General features: G+C 50.2%; 1 protein-coding gene across 7 annotated transcripts; it reads left to right on the plus strand.

The window, feature by feature from the left end:
* Positions 1 to 3,471: 3,471 nt before the first annotated feature.
* Positions 3,472 to 18,023, plus strand: DMKN (dermokine). Of its 7 annotated transcripts, none has more exons than XM_070398228.1 (19): positions 3,473 to 3,999; positions 4,279 to 4,494; positions 4,577 to 4,636; positions 4,902 to 4,952; positions 5,106 to 5,474; positions 6,541 to 6,603; positions 6,840 to 6,890; positions 8,862 to 8,915; positions 9,783 to 9,833; positions 9,954 to 9,998; positions 10,204 to 10,251; positions 12,487 to 12,543; positions 12,862 to 12,909; positions 14,597 to 14,647; positions 14,764 to 14,805; positions 15,150 to 15,221; positions 16,251 to 16,274; positions 16,382 to 16,429; positions 17,711 to 18,023. In XM_070398228.1, exons 1-18 carry the CDS (start codon positions 3,694 to 3,696, stop codon positions 16,427 to 16,429), a joined length of 1,656 nt encoding a protein of 551 aa, XP_070254329.1. In that variant the 5' UTR covers positions 3,473 to 3,693; the 3' UTR covers positions 17,711 to 18,023. The 7 variants fall into 7 exon arrangements, with proteins under 7 accessions (XP_070254334.1, XP_070254335.1, XP_070254329.1 ...); XM_070398229.1 differs by having other exon boundaries at positions 16,382 to 16,425; XM_070398230.1 differs by lacking the exon at positions 16,251 to 16,274.
* The last annotated feature ends 227 nt before the right edge of the window (positions 18,024 to 18,250 follow it).

Here is an 18,250-nt window from a genome sequence, read left to right on the forward strand (position 1 = left end):
GTAAACTGGTATAACCATTATGGAAAGCAGTCTGGTGGTTCCTCAAAAAATCAAGAACAGAGTTACCACATGACCCAAAAATCCCTCTTCTTGGGTATCTACCCAAAAAACTTGACAACATTTATTTGCAAAGATATATGCACCCCTATGTTCATTGCAGCATTATTCACGGTGGCCAAGACAAGGAGACAACCCAAGTGTCCTTCAATAGGAGACTGGATAAAGAAGATGTGGTACTTCTCAGCCATAAAAAAGATGAAATATTGACATTTGTGACAACATGGATGGACCTTGAGAATATTATGCTAAGCAAAATAAATCAGTCACAAAAAGCTAAGAACCATATGATTCCACTCATTATGTGGGATATAAAACTGAAACTCATAGACACAGACAACAGTATGGTGGTTACCAGAGGGAAGAGGTGGGGGGTAGTAAAAGGTAAAGGGGGCCAAATATATGGTGACAGAAGATACTTTGACTTTGGGTGGCGGGCACACAATGCATTATATAAATCATGTACCATAGAAATGTACACTTGAAACCTATAAGCTCTTATTAACCAATGTCACCCCAATAAATTAAATTTAAAAAATGGTTACCTCTTTTTTTTAAACTCCTCCATTGCCCCTGCTCCAGCCTCAAAGCCTCTGCACGACCATTTCCTTGCTTGGGATACACTATCCCCAGATAGCCTCCTGGCTCAGTTTCTCACTTCCTTTGGGTTTCAGCTCATTGGTGACATCTCAAAGAGCCCTTTCCTGACCACCCTATTTAAAATACCCACTCTGTCTTCTCTAGTCCCTTCATAGCATTCATCACCACCTGAGAGGTTTATTGTCCGAATTCCCCCACAATGAATGTGAGCTCCCTAAGGAAAGAGATTTTGATGATCTTGTTCCATGCCTAGAACAGGCATGGCACAGGTAGGTACTCAATAAATACTTGTTGAATGAATAAAGTGGTGAATGAGAGAGAAAAGATGAAATCAGAGGGTCGTGGACATGATGGGGGCATGACAGCTTTGTGGATGCTATCATATATAAAACATGGGAGGCATGGTGATGTAGGGTCAAAGCTGTTTGGAGTCCGACAGACTTGGGCAAAATTCTGACAACTCCATTTTACCATAATCTTTTTACATATGATCCCGTGTATGTGTTTAAAACTCTAGACCTCAGTTACCTCATCTGTAAAATGGGAATAACCTCCTTCCTGAGGTTATAGTGAGGATTAAATGAGATCATGCATGTGAAAGCACCACATCATCTATTGGGTTGGGTATATAATAACTATGCCTTAAGACTGATTTGAGGTGACTGCTCAGGTACAGAGATGTCTGAGGCAGTTTTTCTCAGAAGGTAGAACATGAACCTGCTGGTTGTAGGGGAAAATTTAGGTGGTCTGTGAACATGGCTTTAGATCACTCTGAACCACTCAGTGAGAAACGCTTTTCTCATTTTCTTTGAAGCTTTCTGATTTGTTAAAGAGAAAGACTCAGTTTCTGTGCTGGTGCGCCTTAAAACATCTCTCAGACTTGCTAATAAAGAGGATGCAGAAACTGCAGCCATATATAATGCAATACCATTGCTTGCTTCTCTCTATGTTTTTCTGGTACTTTCTATTTATGGGCAAGTGATTCTGGCTTTCTACTCCCAGCAGCAATATAAAATATTCTCTTAAAATTAAGAAAGTAAGCTAGCTTAAAGAAAAGTCTTAGCAATAAAGAAGGGAGAGGGCAGACGTATGCCATTGTCAAGGTGTGTCCCACGAGGGAAGTGTGGCAAGGACTCTGAGTCAGTGGGCACTCTGCTGCCTGCCGAGGTCCTGTCCTCGGCCAGTGGGAAGCAGCAGGCTCAGGACTGGGGTCTCCATCACCAATCCTGGAGGCCTCAGATTTACTCCTGTTCCCCTCCCCCCACAAGATGCCAGGGCAAAACCAAAACCAATTTTATCCAGGGAAGAATGAGGGCTTTGAAAAGCAGGGGGAAGTCTGAAATACTGAGGTGACAGAAAATGCTGGGGATCAGGGCTTAGGAGAGAGGCAGGCTGGGCTTGGGTTTTGCTCTACCACACATTCACATGTCCTCTCTGAACCCCAACTTCTCCATCTCTAAATGGGGTAATAATAAGACTGATCTCCAGGGCTGTCTGAGCCTTAAAGTGTTTAGTCCAGTGCTGGACACATAGAAAGCCCTTGATAGATTGGAGTTGCAATGATTATTATTATTATTATTATTATTATTACCACCACATTTATTATCATCATTGAAGAGTCAGAGATGGAGTAACAGGGAGGTAGGAGCTGCTGAGGACAGGCAGGGATTGTTTTCACATGGTAAGAGGTGTTGAATGTTACAAGTTGGGGTGTGGGTGCTGGGGTGGAGAGAGAGACTGACTGGGAGACATTGAGAAAGGCCGATGGAAACTGACCCCTCCTAACTGGGCTATGAGTCGTGGTGATACAAGGCAGTGGCAAGTGGGAGGGCCTGGACTCCTGGGAGTACAGAGGCAGCCATGCTTGCTAAGCAGGGATGAGACCTGACCAAGTTCCACATCCTGAGCTGGGACCCGCAGAGCATCATGCTGCTGACATAGGGTTCCTGCCTTTGTGCTGACCCCTCCTCCCGTTCCAGAGTCATCCTGGCCCCTGGGGGGAGGCTGGAGGTGGGTGGGGTGAGCTGGTGCAGTCCTAGCCCTCCCAGGAGGCCATGAACTCACATACACGTGTCTCTTCCGTAACAGGTAAACAGGATGGGTGCTTGGGTCAGCCGCTCCCTCCCAAGGTCTTTCCCTCCCACTCATTCCCTGGGGGTGGCTGGCCCGCCCAGCTCCCCTGCTCCACACCCAGCTTTCTTAGCCAAGAGCCACCAGGATGCTAACTGAGACACCCTGATGACCACTCTCAGGGTCGTGGCCACTTCCTTCCTGGAGGTCTGGGGTCTCTACAGAAACCTGACGCCAGTCTCATAGCTCCCAGGCTCTTTGGAGTTGTGGAAGAGGGTGAGGGCAGGCACCTTTAGATGGCAGCCTGGGGGAAAAGAGAAATGGGAGAGGCAAAGGCTAATTGAAACTGAGAGAAAGTCACCTGACTCCATTCTGATGCCCCCAACCTAGGCCAGCTGACACCTAACTCACCTGTCCCCTTTCCCACTGAGTTTCGTATCCTTGCCCCACTGGTAGGGCCCAGCCTGTAATTTCCCTCCACCTACCACCTCTAGGAGACACCAACAGACTATCTCCTCAGGTGCCCCCATCCCCACCCTGCGCCCCAAATTCCTGGGGTTGGGAAACTGAAACACTTTGCAGCCATCTCATTCCATTTCTCCCTCCCTCCCTGATGCATGGGCTCCCTCTCTGTTTCAACACAGACGTTCAGACTCACAATTACAGCTCATTATCCTATCAGTGGCTGGCCCTGAGTCACTGGGAGGAGGGACTCCGGGCTGCCCAGCCCTGTCACCTTCTCCCAAGCTGCAGTATAAGGAGTAGTGGCAGGGAGGAGGCCTCTGGGAAGGCAGGGGAGTCTGGGAAAGGAGAGAGGAGGCTGCAGACCTAGAAGGAGAGAGAACAAGAAGTCAGAAGGAAAAAGAGAACAGAGGAGGGCACACAGACACAGAGAAGAGAAAGGGCCAACAGAAGGAAACTTGGGTGGGAAAAAGACACTTAGGAGGGAGAAGGAGTGAGGCAGAAATGAAGTTACAGGGGTCCCTGGCCTGCCTCCTGCTGGCCCTGTACCTGGGCAGTGGGGAGGCTGGCCCATTGTTAAGTGGAGGGGCAAGCGCTGAAGCAGGTTTTGGGGAAGCCGTTGGACATGCGGCAGGAGATGCCATTAGTCATGGAATCAGGGAGGCCATTGGCCAAGGGGCTGGAGAGGCAGCCCATGCTCTTGGAAACACTGGGAGTGAGGCTGGCAGACAGGCTGAGAACATTATTCGACATGGAATAGATGCTGCCCACAGCTCCTGGCAGGGGATGCCTGGCAGCAACGGTGCTTGGGTGAGTGGCTGGAAGGAAGCTCGGTGTGGGAACGGGAGACTGTAGGAAGCTGGGTTGAGAATCTTGGGAATCAATGGAAAGGTGAAGGAGTCTTACTTGTGGCCATCTGGGGGCAGTTTCTGTCCATGCTATGCATCCTTTCTCTACCACCTTGGGGTCTCTCCCTGCCTCTCCTTATGCCCTGCTCTGGCTCCTCTCTATCTTAGTTGCTCTGCCTGCCTTGCCCCATCATGAGTGATAAGGTCACACACACTAAGTGCTCGCATGTTGTCCTTGCAGGGAACCAATGGCCAGCCTCCATCTGGAGGCCACGGCACCTTTGGTTCTCAGGGTGGCCTCGGAGCCCACAGCCAGGGCAATCCCGAAGGTCCAGGCAATCCCTGGGTCCATGTACACTCTGGAGGCTCAGGTGGCAGCTTCGGAACCAGCTCTCAGGGAAGCTCCTGGGGCCAAGGAGGCAATGGAGGGCCATACAACTTGGGGCCCAACACTCAGGTAAAGTAAGCACCCAGCCCTGATCCTGTACCTTCACCCCTTCAGGCCCACACTCTCATACTTAGTCTCACCCTCCCTGCAGGGAGCTGTGGCCCAACCTGGTTATGGCTCAGTGAGGGGCAACAGCAACCCAAATACGGAGGTAAGAGGAAGAGTCGGGGCGAGAAGAGGTGTCTGGGTGCCTGTGACAGAAAGTAGGAGAGACAAAGAGGAAAAAAAGATGGGGAGGCAGATTGGCCAGGGAGAGATGAGCGTGGGGAGGAGGCAAGGGAGAGCGGGATGTCAGTGCGATGGGTGGGGGAGGAACACGTTGGGAAAGAAAGCCGAGCCACATGAGGAAGGAGAGCCTGGCGAGGCGATGGCCCTAACTGAAACCTCACAACCCACCTGTCCCCTTTCTTCTGCAGTGCACCAACCCTCCGCCCTCTGGCTCAGGTGGAAGCTCTAGCAACTCTTGGGTAAGAGGCGGGGCACCTGAAGCATCGGGCACAGGGAGAAAACAGAACTCTCTTTCCTCAGACTGGGCAGGAATATGCCCGAGCAAGAGAGCAAGGGGATGGAGGGAAGCAATCTTGGTGTTCTCACCTTTAGTCCTCGCTCTGGTCCCTCAGGGAAGCAGTGGCGGCAGCAGCGGTGGTGGCAGCAACAGCGGTGGCAGCAGTGGCAGTAACGGCGGTAGCAGCGGTGGTGGCAGCAACAGCGGTGGCAGCAGTGGCAGTAGCGGCGGCGGCAGTGGCGGTGGCAGCAGCGGCGGTGGCAGCAGCGGCAGTGGCAGCAGTGGCAGTAGCGGCGGCAGCAGCGGCGGCGGCAGCAGCGGCGGTGGCAGCAGCGGCGGTGGCAGCAGCGGCAGCAGCGGCAGCAGCGGCAGCAGCGGCGGCGGCAGCAGTGGCGGCGGCAGCTACGGCAACAGCGGCGGTGGCAGCAGTGGTGGTGGCAGCAGTGGTGGTGGCAGCAGCGGCAGCAGTTCTGGGGGCAACTGGGTGAGTTCTGCTCCTATGCTGAAAGGCAGAGATGAGGCTGAGGCCCGTGGAGGTCCCGGCCGAGGAGATGCACTCCAAGGCCTTCCTGAACGTTGCCAGCCCTGGGATGGGTGGCGTCACTGGCAGTGTCATCCTGTGGCTCCTTCCCTTTGTTTCCCACCTTCCCAGCCCCACCAAGCAGGCTTGCAGAAGAGGTGCCCTCCCTACTTCTGCTCACTCTGTCCCTTATCTCTGCTCCATGAGGGTGGGGATCTTCTCTCTCCTGTCTAACCCCTATTCCTGCCGTTGTGGCCACTTGGAAATCTGACTACCGCTGGGGGTGACGAGTGGAAGAAGAGAGGTGGGCAGGGAACAACATAATACTTGTCAGGGATGCTCCCGGAGGGAGAATGGGGGCAAGCCTGCACACGTGGAGACTTAAGACACTACAGGGCTGTGGTCCAGGCGAACTAATACAGATGCTGCACACGAGGCCCCTCCCCGATGGTGAAAGGACTAGGAAGGGACCACAACCTGTCAGCTGGATTAGGAGGGATCTCCAGGAGGGGGCCTGAAGAGAGAGAACACTACTGGCTTACTTTGGAGTCTGGGGAAGGTGTCCGGCAAGAGGAGGGAGGCAACTAGAACAAGCCAGATCACATAAGCTGCTTTAATTTACTGCTCTTTGTTCTGCTGGCTTTTACCCCATCTGATTTTCCCTTAGAAAATTCTAGGCATGTTGATCAGGCTCCCTGCCAGTGGCCTTTTCCCCTTTCTGGGTTCCAGGAGAGGGCAGGGGAGAGGAGAGACAGGGCAAGGCAGCACGAGGCCAGCCTGCCCTCAGGTGTCAGGGGACTTTTGTGCAGTTAGGCTCCAGAGGCCTCCCACCCCTGGCATGTGGTGGGATTATCCCACATTCCCAAATGCACTTGGCCACACCTGGTCTTCCCTGTGCTCCCATCACTTCCCTCAGTGAACGGCTGGCTGAAGATGGGGGGCAGGCAGAGGGGGTTAACGTGGCTGGGAATCGTTTTGTCCCTTCCAAGTCCCTTGAAGACACCAGATGGACTCTTGCTTTTCCTTGTAGGAACACAGTAGCAGCTCTTCCTCAGGAAACAGCGGAGGAAGTGGTGGTGGAAATAAACCCGAGGTGAGTGTCTACGGTTTGCACCTGCATGGATCTCCCTGAAACTGAAACTGTGGGAAGGAAAAGAGGAGGCCCCGTGGATGGTGGGAGAGTGACCGCTGGGGCTGAGAATGGGGTGGACCGCTGCTGGGGTGGGGCTGACGTGCGTGAACCTCGGGGCTAAAAGACTGCAACTTGAGGGCTGGAATTGGCGTCTAGGTAAAGACTGAGAGGAAGTCTTCTCTTTCTCTCACCCACAGTGTGACAACCCAGGAAATGGAGTCCGAGTGTCCGGAGGATCTGGGGGTCAGGTGAGAGCCAAACTTGTGGTTACCGCAGTTCATCACTGCCGCTGTGCCACTCCTTGTAACCCAGCTCTGCTCTCCACTCCTAATGCTAATCTTCATCCCAACCGCGTCTGTGGGGAATTACAATTTAGGGGCAGAGACCAAGCACATAAAATTACTAATAATCTCCAAAGGAATAATTCCTTGCAAATCCTTATGGGACATACCCCCACAGACAGAAAGTCGCCTGAAGACCAGTCCTTTTAGAAACATAAATGTTTCAAATGCCCTATGCCTGGCTAGTGAACACAATTTGCTAACCCCTTTGACATTGGTTTGCATGCATCCCCCTCCTAGTTATTCTGGAAATTTGGGCTTTCTGGTCAGAACCTGCAGCACTGACAGAGGAAGTGCTACACCAAGGTGCCCACGAATGGCCCGGAGGTCTTGTGAAAATGCGGGTTCTGATTCAGCTCTGGGGTGTTGCCAAGATCCTGGCTTCTAACAAGCTCTGGGGGAGGCTGGTACAGAGCAGCAGCACCTGGTGTGAGTGTTGCCTGCAGGGCGAGGAGCATGACCCTATGATGCTACATTGACAAGGCTCTCTGAAGAGCTCCTAAAATATTGGGGATAGTAATCTTTTATGGGTAGACAGGTTTCAAGAAAACGTCTCCCAGTTTGTTACTCTATTTCTAGTTTTTTACATACCAAAGTCTGTTTTTCTATGGTGTCTTCTGTTGAAAATAAAGGACTTTATTTTCTTCTAGCATTACTAACACTTCTATAATTTCATTGTTAAATTTAACTCTTTAATCCACCTGGCGGTATTCTGGTGTATTCTGTCTAGACCACTCCTGGATCCAACTAGGCAGGCCCTACACTTTGAATCAGATCTGTGTGCTGCCGTAGGAGACAATCAGATAAAAACAGAAGGGAGGAAACTGTGAGGTATAAATAAGTTTTTCCTCCCAAAAACATAACTGGTATTCCCAGCCCTGTGTATTGAATCATTTCTACCACTGATTTAAAACATCATGTATATATACCTTAATATTTGGGGAGAGCTTCTGGGGGTTCTATTAATCGATTGATCTGTTCTGGGACAGGAATTAAAGTTTTATTCATGGTAGCTGTATAGTACATTAGTATCTGCCAGTACAAGTCCTTTTGCCGCTCATCTTTTCCAGTGTTTTCTTACCAATTGTTAGGCATCTATTCTTCCAAATGAACTTCAAGATGATTTTGACAAGTTCCAAAGAGATTTCCATTAGGATTTTAAGAGGAATCATATTAAATCATACATGAATTTGCAGGGATGGACCTGGTAAAACAATGACCTGTGTCTCACTGTCTTGTCCCTCAGGGCTTCAGAGGCCCCAGCGGCTTGGCGACATCAGGGTGAGGAGAGTAGGGACTGTGGCAGCGGCAATACTAACAAGGCAGACAGTCCCACCTCCCAGCCTGGTCTAGATTTTAGCTCTGAGAATGAAGAGGTGCCGATGGGTCTGGGATCCATACCAAACAGTGAAAGCAGAACTCAAAAGGAGCTGACCTCTGCCATAGGAGGAGACTAGCAGTTGACTTCTGTGCCGCCTCATCTACCAGGGACTCTTCCAGCGGGCATCACCTTTCTGACTAAAGCAAAACATCAGCCCAGCCTGCATTTTGAATTAATTTAGTACAGCGGCCTGGCGGGTTCCTACTTGGTGGCAAAGGCTATTCCCACTGAACTGTGGACAGCTTGCAGACTGAATAGAAATAGATGGTGATGGTACCAATGAGCATCCTAAGTGAGAAGTAGCCCCATCCACAAGGGGGTGAAACAAGATTTGCCAGGAAAGATAGAGCTACCCAGAGAGAAGGGCCTCTCTTGGGGTCCTGGGAAGGACTCGGCCCTGCTCCTGCCTCAGTCCCCCGATTCAGGAATCCTTCACCTACTTCTCACCTCTCATCCTGCCTGCCTCCCCGCCAACTCTCCATTTTCTCTCTCCTCAGGGAATAAGCAGGGAAGGTAGTCGCCTCCTTGGGGACTCCCAAGGCAATTATCAGGTGAGCAGGGATGTCTTTAGGAGAAGGGATGGTGGAGTGTGGGGATAGAATGCAAAGGGCTTGGGAAAAGAAAGAGAAATATCAGTTTCTTCTTACCAGCTTCTCTGAATCCGTCAGGTGACTACCAGGAGATCAACAGGGGTCCAGGATCCCTGTCATTCTCTTTGATTCACCCATTCTCTCCCTTTTTACAACTGCCATCACAATCCTATTACCTCTGTGAGGGAAAAAAAACAGATTAAAATAACAGAAGAATGGCTAGCTAAGGGGGATTTTAAAAATCATACTTAGAAGGCAGTGTGGAGAAGCATAAAGGCAGTGAACTTTGAGTTAGAAATGGGAGATCACTTGTCATCTGTGATCAGGCAAGTCAGTTGACCTCTGTGAGTCTGGCCTTCCTCTTGGATAAAATGGGCACTGTGAAGCCCAACTTCCTCACCCCCACAGCTACTGCAGAGCTTTCTGCATCATAACCCGACCAAGGGGGCTCAGGATCCAGACACTGAACTCTGGCATGGAGATAGATCCGAGGCAAGCTCTGCACAGCTCTGAGTGTCAGTGTCCTCGTCTGTCAAATGGACACATCTCCACAAAGGACATGGCGGGATAAGGCATAGTGCTTGGCGCACAGTGAGGCTATATATTAGGAAGTGGGTAGGGTTATGCTAGGCAGCAAATAATGAGTCATTCCAGGAAGGCTTTCTGGAGATGGGGTTCTTAGGTGCTGTGTAAAGAAGAGAGGTGGCTTTACAGAGGGTTCATGGTGCTTGAGCAAAGGCAAAGATGAGTGGGCCAGGAGCAAGCTGATGGGTGGTATGCATAACAAGATGCATGAGCCTTGAACATCAGTCCCCTTTCCCCACCCAGGGGCAAGGGTCCAGTGGGGGAGGTGAAGCTGTCGGTGGAATCGATAACTTGGTGAGTGGAGGCATCACCCCACCTTAAGCCAGGACCCTCCAGACATCCATAGCTCCTGCCCCTGCCTCTTGCTCACGAAGTGTGTTCTTACTCTCATCCCATTTCTCATTGGTTCCTTAGAACTCTCAGACTTCTGGGCCCTTCAACTTCGACACTTTCTGGAAGGTGAGTTCAACAAGACTGCTCTGCTCATTCATTCTCTTTTGGAAAGCCAAAATCCTGTCCCCTTGACCTCACAGGATGAAGTCCTCTTTCTATAACTGCTGTCAGTGGTGGTCCTTGGCCTTTCTTGTCCCGAGGCTCCAAGCCAATTACATTATTATGATCCAATTTGACCAGTCTCCTTTTTTCTTTTTTCTCTTCTCTGCAGAACTTTAAAGCCAAGCTGGGTTTCATTAACTGGGATGCCATAAACAAGGTAAGGGCTGGAAGGCCATGTCATATGATCTTTGTGGGAGAGGAATATAGAGAAGAAAGCTAAACCTCTGAGCCAGGTGAAATAATGATGATGGCCATGAAGAGCATTTTGGCTAGTGCTAAAAAAAAAAAAGAACAAAAACAAGAGGAGAAGAACAGCTGAGATATGAAGAGAGGGAGACTTTGCAAACGGTTGGGCATTGAGGATGAGAAATGAATGGACCTCTTTCATATCCTAACATGCAGACTTGCACAGGCCTAAACCTCAGTTTCCCCTCCAAGACCTGGAGGTTAATGGGAGAGGTAAGCAGAGGCCGGGGTGGGAGGGTGGACTGAATAGTCAAGTGGAGCTAAAAGGCCACATGAGGACTGACACAGAGAGAGAAGGGAAGGAGAAAGCCAACATTTACTGAGTGCTTAATGGGTGCCCTGTACTTACATAATATTAGGGGACACATGGAGTCCTCGAGTCCTTTCTTCTTCCTCCCTGCTCACCCCCTCCTCTTGTAGGGAAACCCCTGGCCAAGCTAACACGACACCAGAATAGTAGAGAGAGTGGACTGGAAGGAGAGGATGAGAGCAGACAAACAATCCGAACAAATACCAAAAGCAAAAACTGTAACTGGCAGCCCAATTATGTGATTTTTTTGGATATATTAAAAAACACACACAATATGAATCAGTTGCCAAAGTTTAAAAATGTATAGACTTCACAAAATGACTTGGATTTCTGACTTCTATTGAAAAATTTGTCAACACAAGGCCCCATTCCATGGGCTACAATAAACTAAAGCTGAGTAGCAGCTGCTTCTTGCCATGGGGACTTGCTCTCTAGCAGTCAGACTCCCCCTGCCCATCACAGCCATTCTAGCCACCTGACTGGCCATGTTCAGTTGAGTTTCTAAGCTTTAACTTAAAAGAATGAAAATTAGGATCCTGTCCTCCAAAACTTGTGGGGGAAAAAGGATACTGATAGGGGGAAGCAAAGAGGCAGCTCAAACCCCAGGAAAGCCAAAGCCTTCCCTTTGGGATAAGGGGGAGTGGAAGACAGAAGATACAGATGTTCCCAGATGCAGCACAGTTTGGTTTGCATGAGCTAAATGAACAAAATAGACTGTTTCTGGTTTAGAAGCATAATCTCTGGTGGGGCAAGACTCCTTACTGTGAACTCCTTACTGGGGAAGCCAGACCCCTGAGCATGGGGACCTTCGGGCACACACAGACACCTCCCAGAGGGCCAGGACGGATAGCCAAGCGTTTTGCACATCTAGAGGGCACAGTACAGTGAGTGCCTGCAGTCAGGCAGGATTCATCTGGGGTGACTTCCCAGAGGCACAGATCTCAGAAGAGAGACAGAACAGAGATGGGCAGAGAAGAGAATGGTGAGCTCTGACTCCTTCACAGTGCGGGGTGAGGTGCTGAGGACTTCCTACAGAGTGAGGAGTGAAGACAGGGGGGCTGTACATAACATTCCTGGCAAGGTACAAGAGTTTTCAAGCCCAAGCTGGAATATCTGGGGTTGACTGGATGACAGCCGTGGTTCAAAAAGGTCCCTGCAGATTTCTGGAGCAGGGGTCTAATATAACCATGACTTTCCATTACTCCCTGAAGTCCTATTCCTCAAGCTCCCTCTTAGAACCCATTTCTTTGCCCAGGACGAGAGGAGCTTTCACATCCCGTGACCTCCAGACAAGGAGCTACCAGATGGATGGGAGCCCCCCACCCCTTCTTAAAAAAACACTATTTACCACTAATCTCAACCTTTGCCCTTGAAATAAACCTTAGCTGCCCCACACTCCTGGTGTCTGCTCCTTTCTTACGTCTCAACTGTTATCCCGGGGGAGGAGGGGCTTGGAAGGGATAACTTAAGCCCCCAGCTTTGGGAAATGGGCTGGAGGTGGCATGGCAGGTGAAAAGGCAGGAAGCTCTGTGGGCAGGTCTTAGTCTTGAGGTTTTGCTACAGTTACATTCAGCCAGAGGAAGGGGAAATGGGATAGAGAAGAGCACTCTCTGTGTGCTAGAGGCGGAAAGGACGGTTAATGGCTCCAGAGATCTAGCTTCTCTCTTCCTCTGCTTGCAAAAATAGTTTTCTGGTCCCTAAAGACACCCAGCTTCCCCCAAAATCTTGGTCATAGTGCAATTATGAAGACTGAGAAATGGTGGGAGCAGGAGTAGGGGCTTAGATGATCAGGGGGTCAGGCTCTCTGCTAACCTGCTCCCCACCTTTCATCCACAGGGCCAAGTCCCATCCCCCAGCACTCGAGCCCTCCTCTACTTCAGTCGACTCTGGGAGGTAGGACAATTCTCACTTTTTGAAGAACTGGGACCCTGGTCATCCTGTCCCTCTCTATCTCCCTCAAGGCAGCCAAACCCCAGCTCCTGTCACAAAATTCCCCCTCTGTTTATTTTGGAGATGGGAAACCTCATCCAAATCTTATCACTAATACCCTCAAAAATTCTAACACCTGTAATAAGTGTATCTTCATCTAACCCCAACCACACCCGGGCTCCAAAACCCATTCTTGTGCGTGGTCTTGATACTTTCCCAATGAGCTGCCACACTCCACCCTCTGTCTCCCTGTGGCCCACTCATCTCTCCTTCTTCCTCCAGGATTTCAAACACAATACTCCTTTTTTGAACTGGAAAGAAATTATTGAGGTAAGAGCGGCAGAACCTCTTGTTTTGGGGTCAGGAAGCTCAGCTCTGGGGATGTGGGGTGCTGGATTCTTGACAATGGCTTGCAGATTCTGTGCCAGTTCCTTACTCTCTCTGCTGAGAGAGGGTGCCTCCCTCCCTTCCCACTTTCCTTTATGCAATGCTGAGTGGGGGTGGGGTGTGAGAGAGAAGCTGTGAGTCACTGAAGAAAGAGCAGGATGGCAGGTCCTCCTTAGGATAAAAGCCCAGGCCAAGGGTGGGGGCCCTCACAGGCCCCGGGCACATGAAGTTGGCCACTGTCTCTGCTCTGCTGCTGTTCCTGCTGGGCCTGGCCTGACATGGGGGGAGCCACAGCTGGGTGGGTACTGCAGGGTGAACAGGTGATGGGGACCAGGAGGTTGAGAAGAGGGAAGGACCTCAGAACCGGAAATGGGGGGAACTAGGGAAGAAAGCTGAAGGGAAACAGTAGGTATGGGGTCGGGGGGGGGGGGTGGAGTGGGGGGGCCGAGGGGGAATCAAGTCATTGTTAACCGCAGGCAGGTGCACAGGGTCTGAATATCTGCGTTCCAAGAAGGACGGGCAGGACTCTGGGTCTCCAGAAAGCCACACCTCGGCTCTGCATGGCCAGTGGCCTTTTCAGGACCCAGATCTCTTAGGCACTGAGGCAAGAGTTGCCCGTTTACTCATCCACATGGGCCAGGAACCTGAAGTCGGACGGGTGGGGCCATGCAAAGGAGGAGGCCAAGGCCTTCCAGCTGAGTTGTCATGTACCCATGCAGTCCCGTGTGACCACATCACCTGATTCTTCAAGAAAAGTTAGAAATCTGATATTGAGTTGCTTATAACTAAATCAATTTTAAAAATGCAAACCAAGTAAAAAATGTCTGGAGGCCTGTGATCAACCAGTTTGTGACCTCAGTATTAGGGCTAAAACTCAATGTCAGGTGAGGGTAGGTAGAGAGTTAAGTCAGAGTTAAGAAGAACACCCTAACCCTGTGTGTGTGTGTGTGTGTGTGTGTGTGTGTGTGTGTGGTGGTGTGACCTAGTAGAGAAGTGCTGATGGAAGGAACTGAACTTCTCTCCCACTGCTTAGGAATTGCCCCTGCTTCACCTGGGGGAGGGAGAGGGTAGTGCATCTGCAGTGTGTTAAGTACCTTCATCTATGTCCTTATATTTCTCCCCTTTCTTTCTCTTTGACCCAGAGCTAACGTTGTACACTCCACTTTGCCTCACAAACAACACTGTGAACAGGGATAAAGGGGCCTATGCGGGGAGCAGGGTTTGGCATCAGCAAAATGTGGGCTGGGGCTTAGGGCCTGGGTTCTGCTCTCATGGGAGCCTGTGTGGGCACCACACATTTGTCATTCTAGCTCAGTCTCAGGCCAGCCTGCCAACATTCCAGGTGGCTGGGTGGGGATGGTGTTGCTAAACCCAGTTCGCTACCCTCACTTCCCAGCACTGAGTGTGGAAACCTATCATCTGTATCTATCTGGACCATCAGTTTCCTCCAGGCTCACTGCCCTCTCTGTGGACAGGACTCATGGGCCACTGAGAGGGACGGGGTGGGGTAGGTGGGATGCGGGTGCTCCAGAAGGAGGGCAGCGCCCAGGCAGTAGGATGTGGGAGTCCCACAGTCTGGCAAGGCCTGAGGACCGTGGAGACACTCTAACTGTGGCCCCCTTTCTTGCAGGGTAACTATTCATCATCATCACTTCAGAAGAGGGCAGGCAGTGCTGGTCAGGTAAGTCTCTGCCCTCAGACTGACCTTGGAGGTCCTCAGCCTCTCTCAGTCTTATTCTTCAGTCTGGCCAACATCATATTCTCCTCCTTCACTCCTCTGTTCTGTAATTTTCTCAGCCTGGTGCAGGATGGCCAGAGGTACCAGCAGTAACTTCTAAGGTAAGATATCTGCCACATGACCATCTGATTTAGACCTCACTTCTTTCCTTGGTCTTTTCCCCTCACCTCCCAAGTAACACTTGAATTGGGAGAGGGAAGAAGGCAGAGCCATTTGGGCTGGGACCATAAGGAGGTGAGCGTGTGAGCTTGGATGGCTGAAGGGGATTCTGGAAAAGAAAACACCTGACACCAGGAGGGGGAGAAGGCAGGGGCTTTGAGAAAGGTCCAGCCAGGGCAGGGAAGTTGGGTGTTTATTCCAGAGAAAAAATGGTTTCATCCCTTCTGTGCTGTCCTCCACCCGCCCCCTCCCCCCCACTACCCACCACCCTTGCTTTCTTCCGCAGAACTACAATTATAACCAGCAAGCATATCCTACTGTCTCTGGTGGGCAGTACTCTGCCAAGGCCCCCGCTAAGGTAAGACTTGCAACTGCCCTGTTTTCCCATTGGGGTCTCTGCATGGGGGTGAGGGAGGGAGGCTTTCGCTGCCAGGGTCTTCTATGGGGGTTAGCTGAGGACAAATCCTGTTCACTCGGAAAGTCATCTCTTTCCACACCTTCTATCTTGCACTTCCAAACTGCTCTTAGAGAAAGGAAGAAGGTTCAAGACTCATTGCACCCACATTCAGAAAAGATTACAAGGGAGCAGTGGCTACATCATGGAGAAAACTGGGAACCACTATCCTCTCAAAGAGAAATACCAGTACATGCTCCTTAGAAAAATCACATGAAACATGGCAGAACAAGCCACCTTCCTTCGTAGCATCCACTCTCTACCTCTTCAACTGCTGGCCTTCTGGGCGTGGTGCGGGTAGAGGGGGAGGAGGATAGGCGAAGCTAGCCCAGGAACTCTTGGTTGGTGGGAATAAATGCTTCATTCCAAAAAGAACTAAAAGGAAGAACATTTGAGAATTTTGTTGCATTCAGTTGCAAAGAAAGCAGTCTTATAAAGTCAGTAAATAAATGTGCTAAATACTAATTGGGCTGGTGAAGCAAAAACAGGTGGTATTTCCCTCCCCCTCTCAGAACAGTAAAGCCCTGTTCTCACGGAGAGGCCTTCCACCGAGAGATCAGAAACTCTCTGCTGACAAGTGAAGTGGCAGTCCATACTGCCTGTGGGTGTCCACTTTGCCAATTATTTGTGGCTAATTTCCATCCGCCTTTCAGGCAGAGGGAGACCTACCTATTCTCATTCACTTCCTGTGGGCAGAGTGTGCTAAGGGACCACATTCAGTATCATCTTGGGTAACGTGTATTTAAGATGATAAATTGTGCTGTGAAAAATTTCCATGGGCTGAATGTCTACAGTCAGACCCAAAGGAGCTTTGAGATAAACTGGTTTGATCTTGCCCCTTCCACTGAGCCCTTTCTGAGCACCAGGAACATGGCAGGGTCCAGAGAGGTCATTGTAGCACCCATATCACCTACTCTGATCATCTCTTTACAGGGGGGAGTCACGGTTTCTTCTTCGGTAAGTAGTGGAGCAAAGAAAATTGGCTTGTGAGAAAAGGGGTCTGAGGGCAGACGTTGTGCAGGGGAAAGTGCGATGTCTACTCAGACATTCTCCCTGTCCCACAGGCTTCCCGGGCGCGACCTGGCCTGCTGCAGTGGGTGAAGTTCTGGTAGGTGAGTATTAGAGTGAGCCATGCTCAGCTTCATCCAGGAGCTGGGGCACCATCGCCCAGGGGCAGGGCTGGGATCATGGCACTTGCTTTGCTCTGGGTGGGTACTCTAAGGGTACTGGGAAGGTGAGTCCAATGTGAGGGTGTGAAGAAAAACTTACAAGATATGATCTACTCAGAAAGCACCTCTGAGTGTTGAGTGAAGGCCTGTTGGAGGGGAGACCATGCAGGAACAGATATGAGAAGAAGAATGGCACAATAGGTTAAGGAGAGGGACTGGGATAGGAATTGTGCAGGGCAACTGCAGAGAGGTGAGCCTTTCAGGTGTAAAGGGTCAGAGGCAGGAGGAAGAAGTGAGTTCCCAGTGGGGGAGAGGTAATAGATTAACTTGGCAGAACCACATAACCTGTTTTAGGGGACAGCAAAAGTGAGGGGATGGCAGGTGAAATAGGTAAGACACAAAGGAACTGTGGGAATGCAGAAGCTCAATGAAGGGATGCCTGGTTTCATAAGCCAATCAGAGAAAGGTAAGTATCACATGATCTCACTCATATGTGGAATCTACTGAACAAAATAAACTGATGAACAAAATAGACCCAGAGACATGGAAACATGGAATCTCAGAAGGAAGGCGGGGATAGAGGGTAGGGAGAGATTAACTGGGGAACTTACTACATATATGCATGGCCCATGGACACAGACACTAGTGCAGGGAAGACCTGGGAAGGATGGGTGTGTGGTGGTGGTGGTGGTGGGGTCAATGAGAAAAAAAGAGGGGCATCTGTAGTGGAGGGGACTTTCAACAATAAAGATTAAAAAAACACAAAGAACAACCACTTAGCAAACACTTAAATGTGACAGGCATGTGGCCCTTTATTTGTGCCATACTATTAATTCCTGGAAAAGGTGCTATAATTGTTTACATATTACAGATGAAGAAACTGAGGCTCAGAGAGGAAGTCTCACTCTTGCTGCAAGAATATGACATTCAGTTCTGGGTGCCACTAACCTGTTCACAACGGTGTCCCACCCCCTACCCCCACCCAAAGAGGGGAATGAATGGGCAGGGACACTTCTATTTCGTTCTATAAATATCTATATTATAAAAAGCCTGTGGCCCTAACGCTGAAACGACCAAAGACCTGCGCTGGTGCGTGGGCAGGGCCGCACAATTTCACGTGCTGGGCTTCTAGTATTTTAATAATGAAATAACACAAAAAGATAGGATGTCTGGTTTCAAAAGATTGGAAGTGGTCACATTCTACCATTTTCTCTTTTCTCCTAGAAAATTACTCCCAACTGTGCCGGGGACCCTGAGAAACATCAGTCATCGAGGAACCCAACCACGCCCTCCCCCAGCTCTCCCTCCGGGCCAGCCCTGGTCTGGGTGTTGACACCTGCTCTTTCTAGGCTGGGGACCTGTCCTTTGTTTCTTCCCACGCATGTGGTGTCTCCTTGACCACCAGCCTCATCAAATAAACCAGCCACTTTTTCTACCTACTCCATGTGTGACCTGAAGTCACTGACCGTCTTTCAGGAGGAGCGTCCCACTTTTGAGTTTCTCTGTGGAAATAAAACATGAATCTTTTTTTCTCTAAGACTTCCGTGAATTTTATTCTTTAACACTATACTGATGGCCCGGATCAGGGAGATGGGAGACTGAATTAGGGGCAGATAATCTGCCTCCCTCCTGAGACTGATATACAAAATGGTCGGCTGAGAGAGATAAGACCTGGGTAGTCCTGACAGGAAGTAGCTAGCTGACCTCACTGGGCCTCAGTTTCCCCATCTGTAAAAAATGTTCTTTGCCCAACCTATATCTGAA

Source organism: Myotis yumanensis, unplaced genomic scaffold (assembly GCF_028538775.1).
Source record: "Myotis yumanensis isolate MYYU_CA2020_CCGP unplaced genomic scaffold, mMyoYum1.0.hap1 SCAF_18, whole genome shotgun sequence".
Taxonomy (NCBI): domain Eukaryota; kingdom Metazoa; phylum Chordata; class Mammalia; order Chiroptera; family Vespertilionidae; genus Myotis; species Myotis yumanensis.

Bases quoted from the DNA above. Each gene is read 5' to 3' on its own strand.
- DMKN (XM_070398228.1), top strand. From the start codon at position 3,694: ATGAAGTTACAGGGGTCCCTGGCCTGCCTCCTGCTGGCCCTGTACCTG. The intron at 12,910-14,596 runs GTAAGAGCGGCA...CCTTTCTTGCAG, and splicing joins ACTGGAAAGAAATTATTGAG to GGTAACTATTCATCATCATC. The intron at 14,806-15,149 runs GTAAGATATCTG...TTTCTTCCGCAG, and splicing joins TACCAGCAGTAACTTCTAAG to AACTACAATTATAACCAGCA.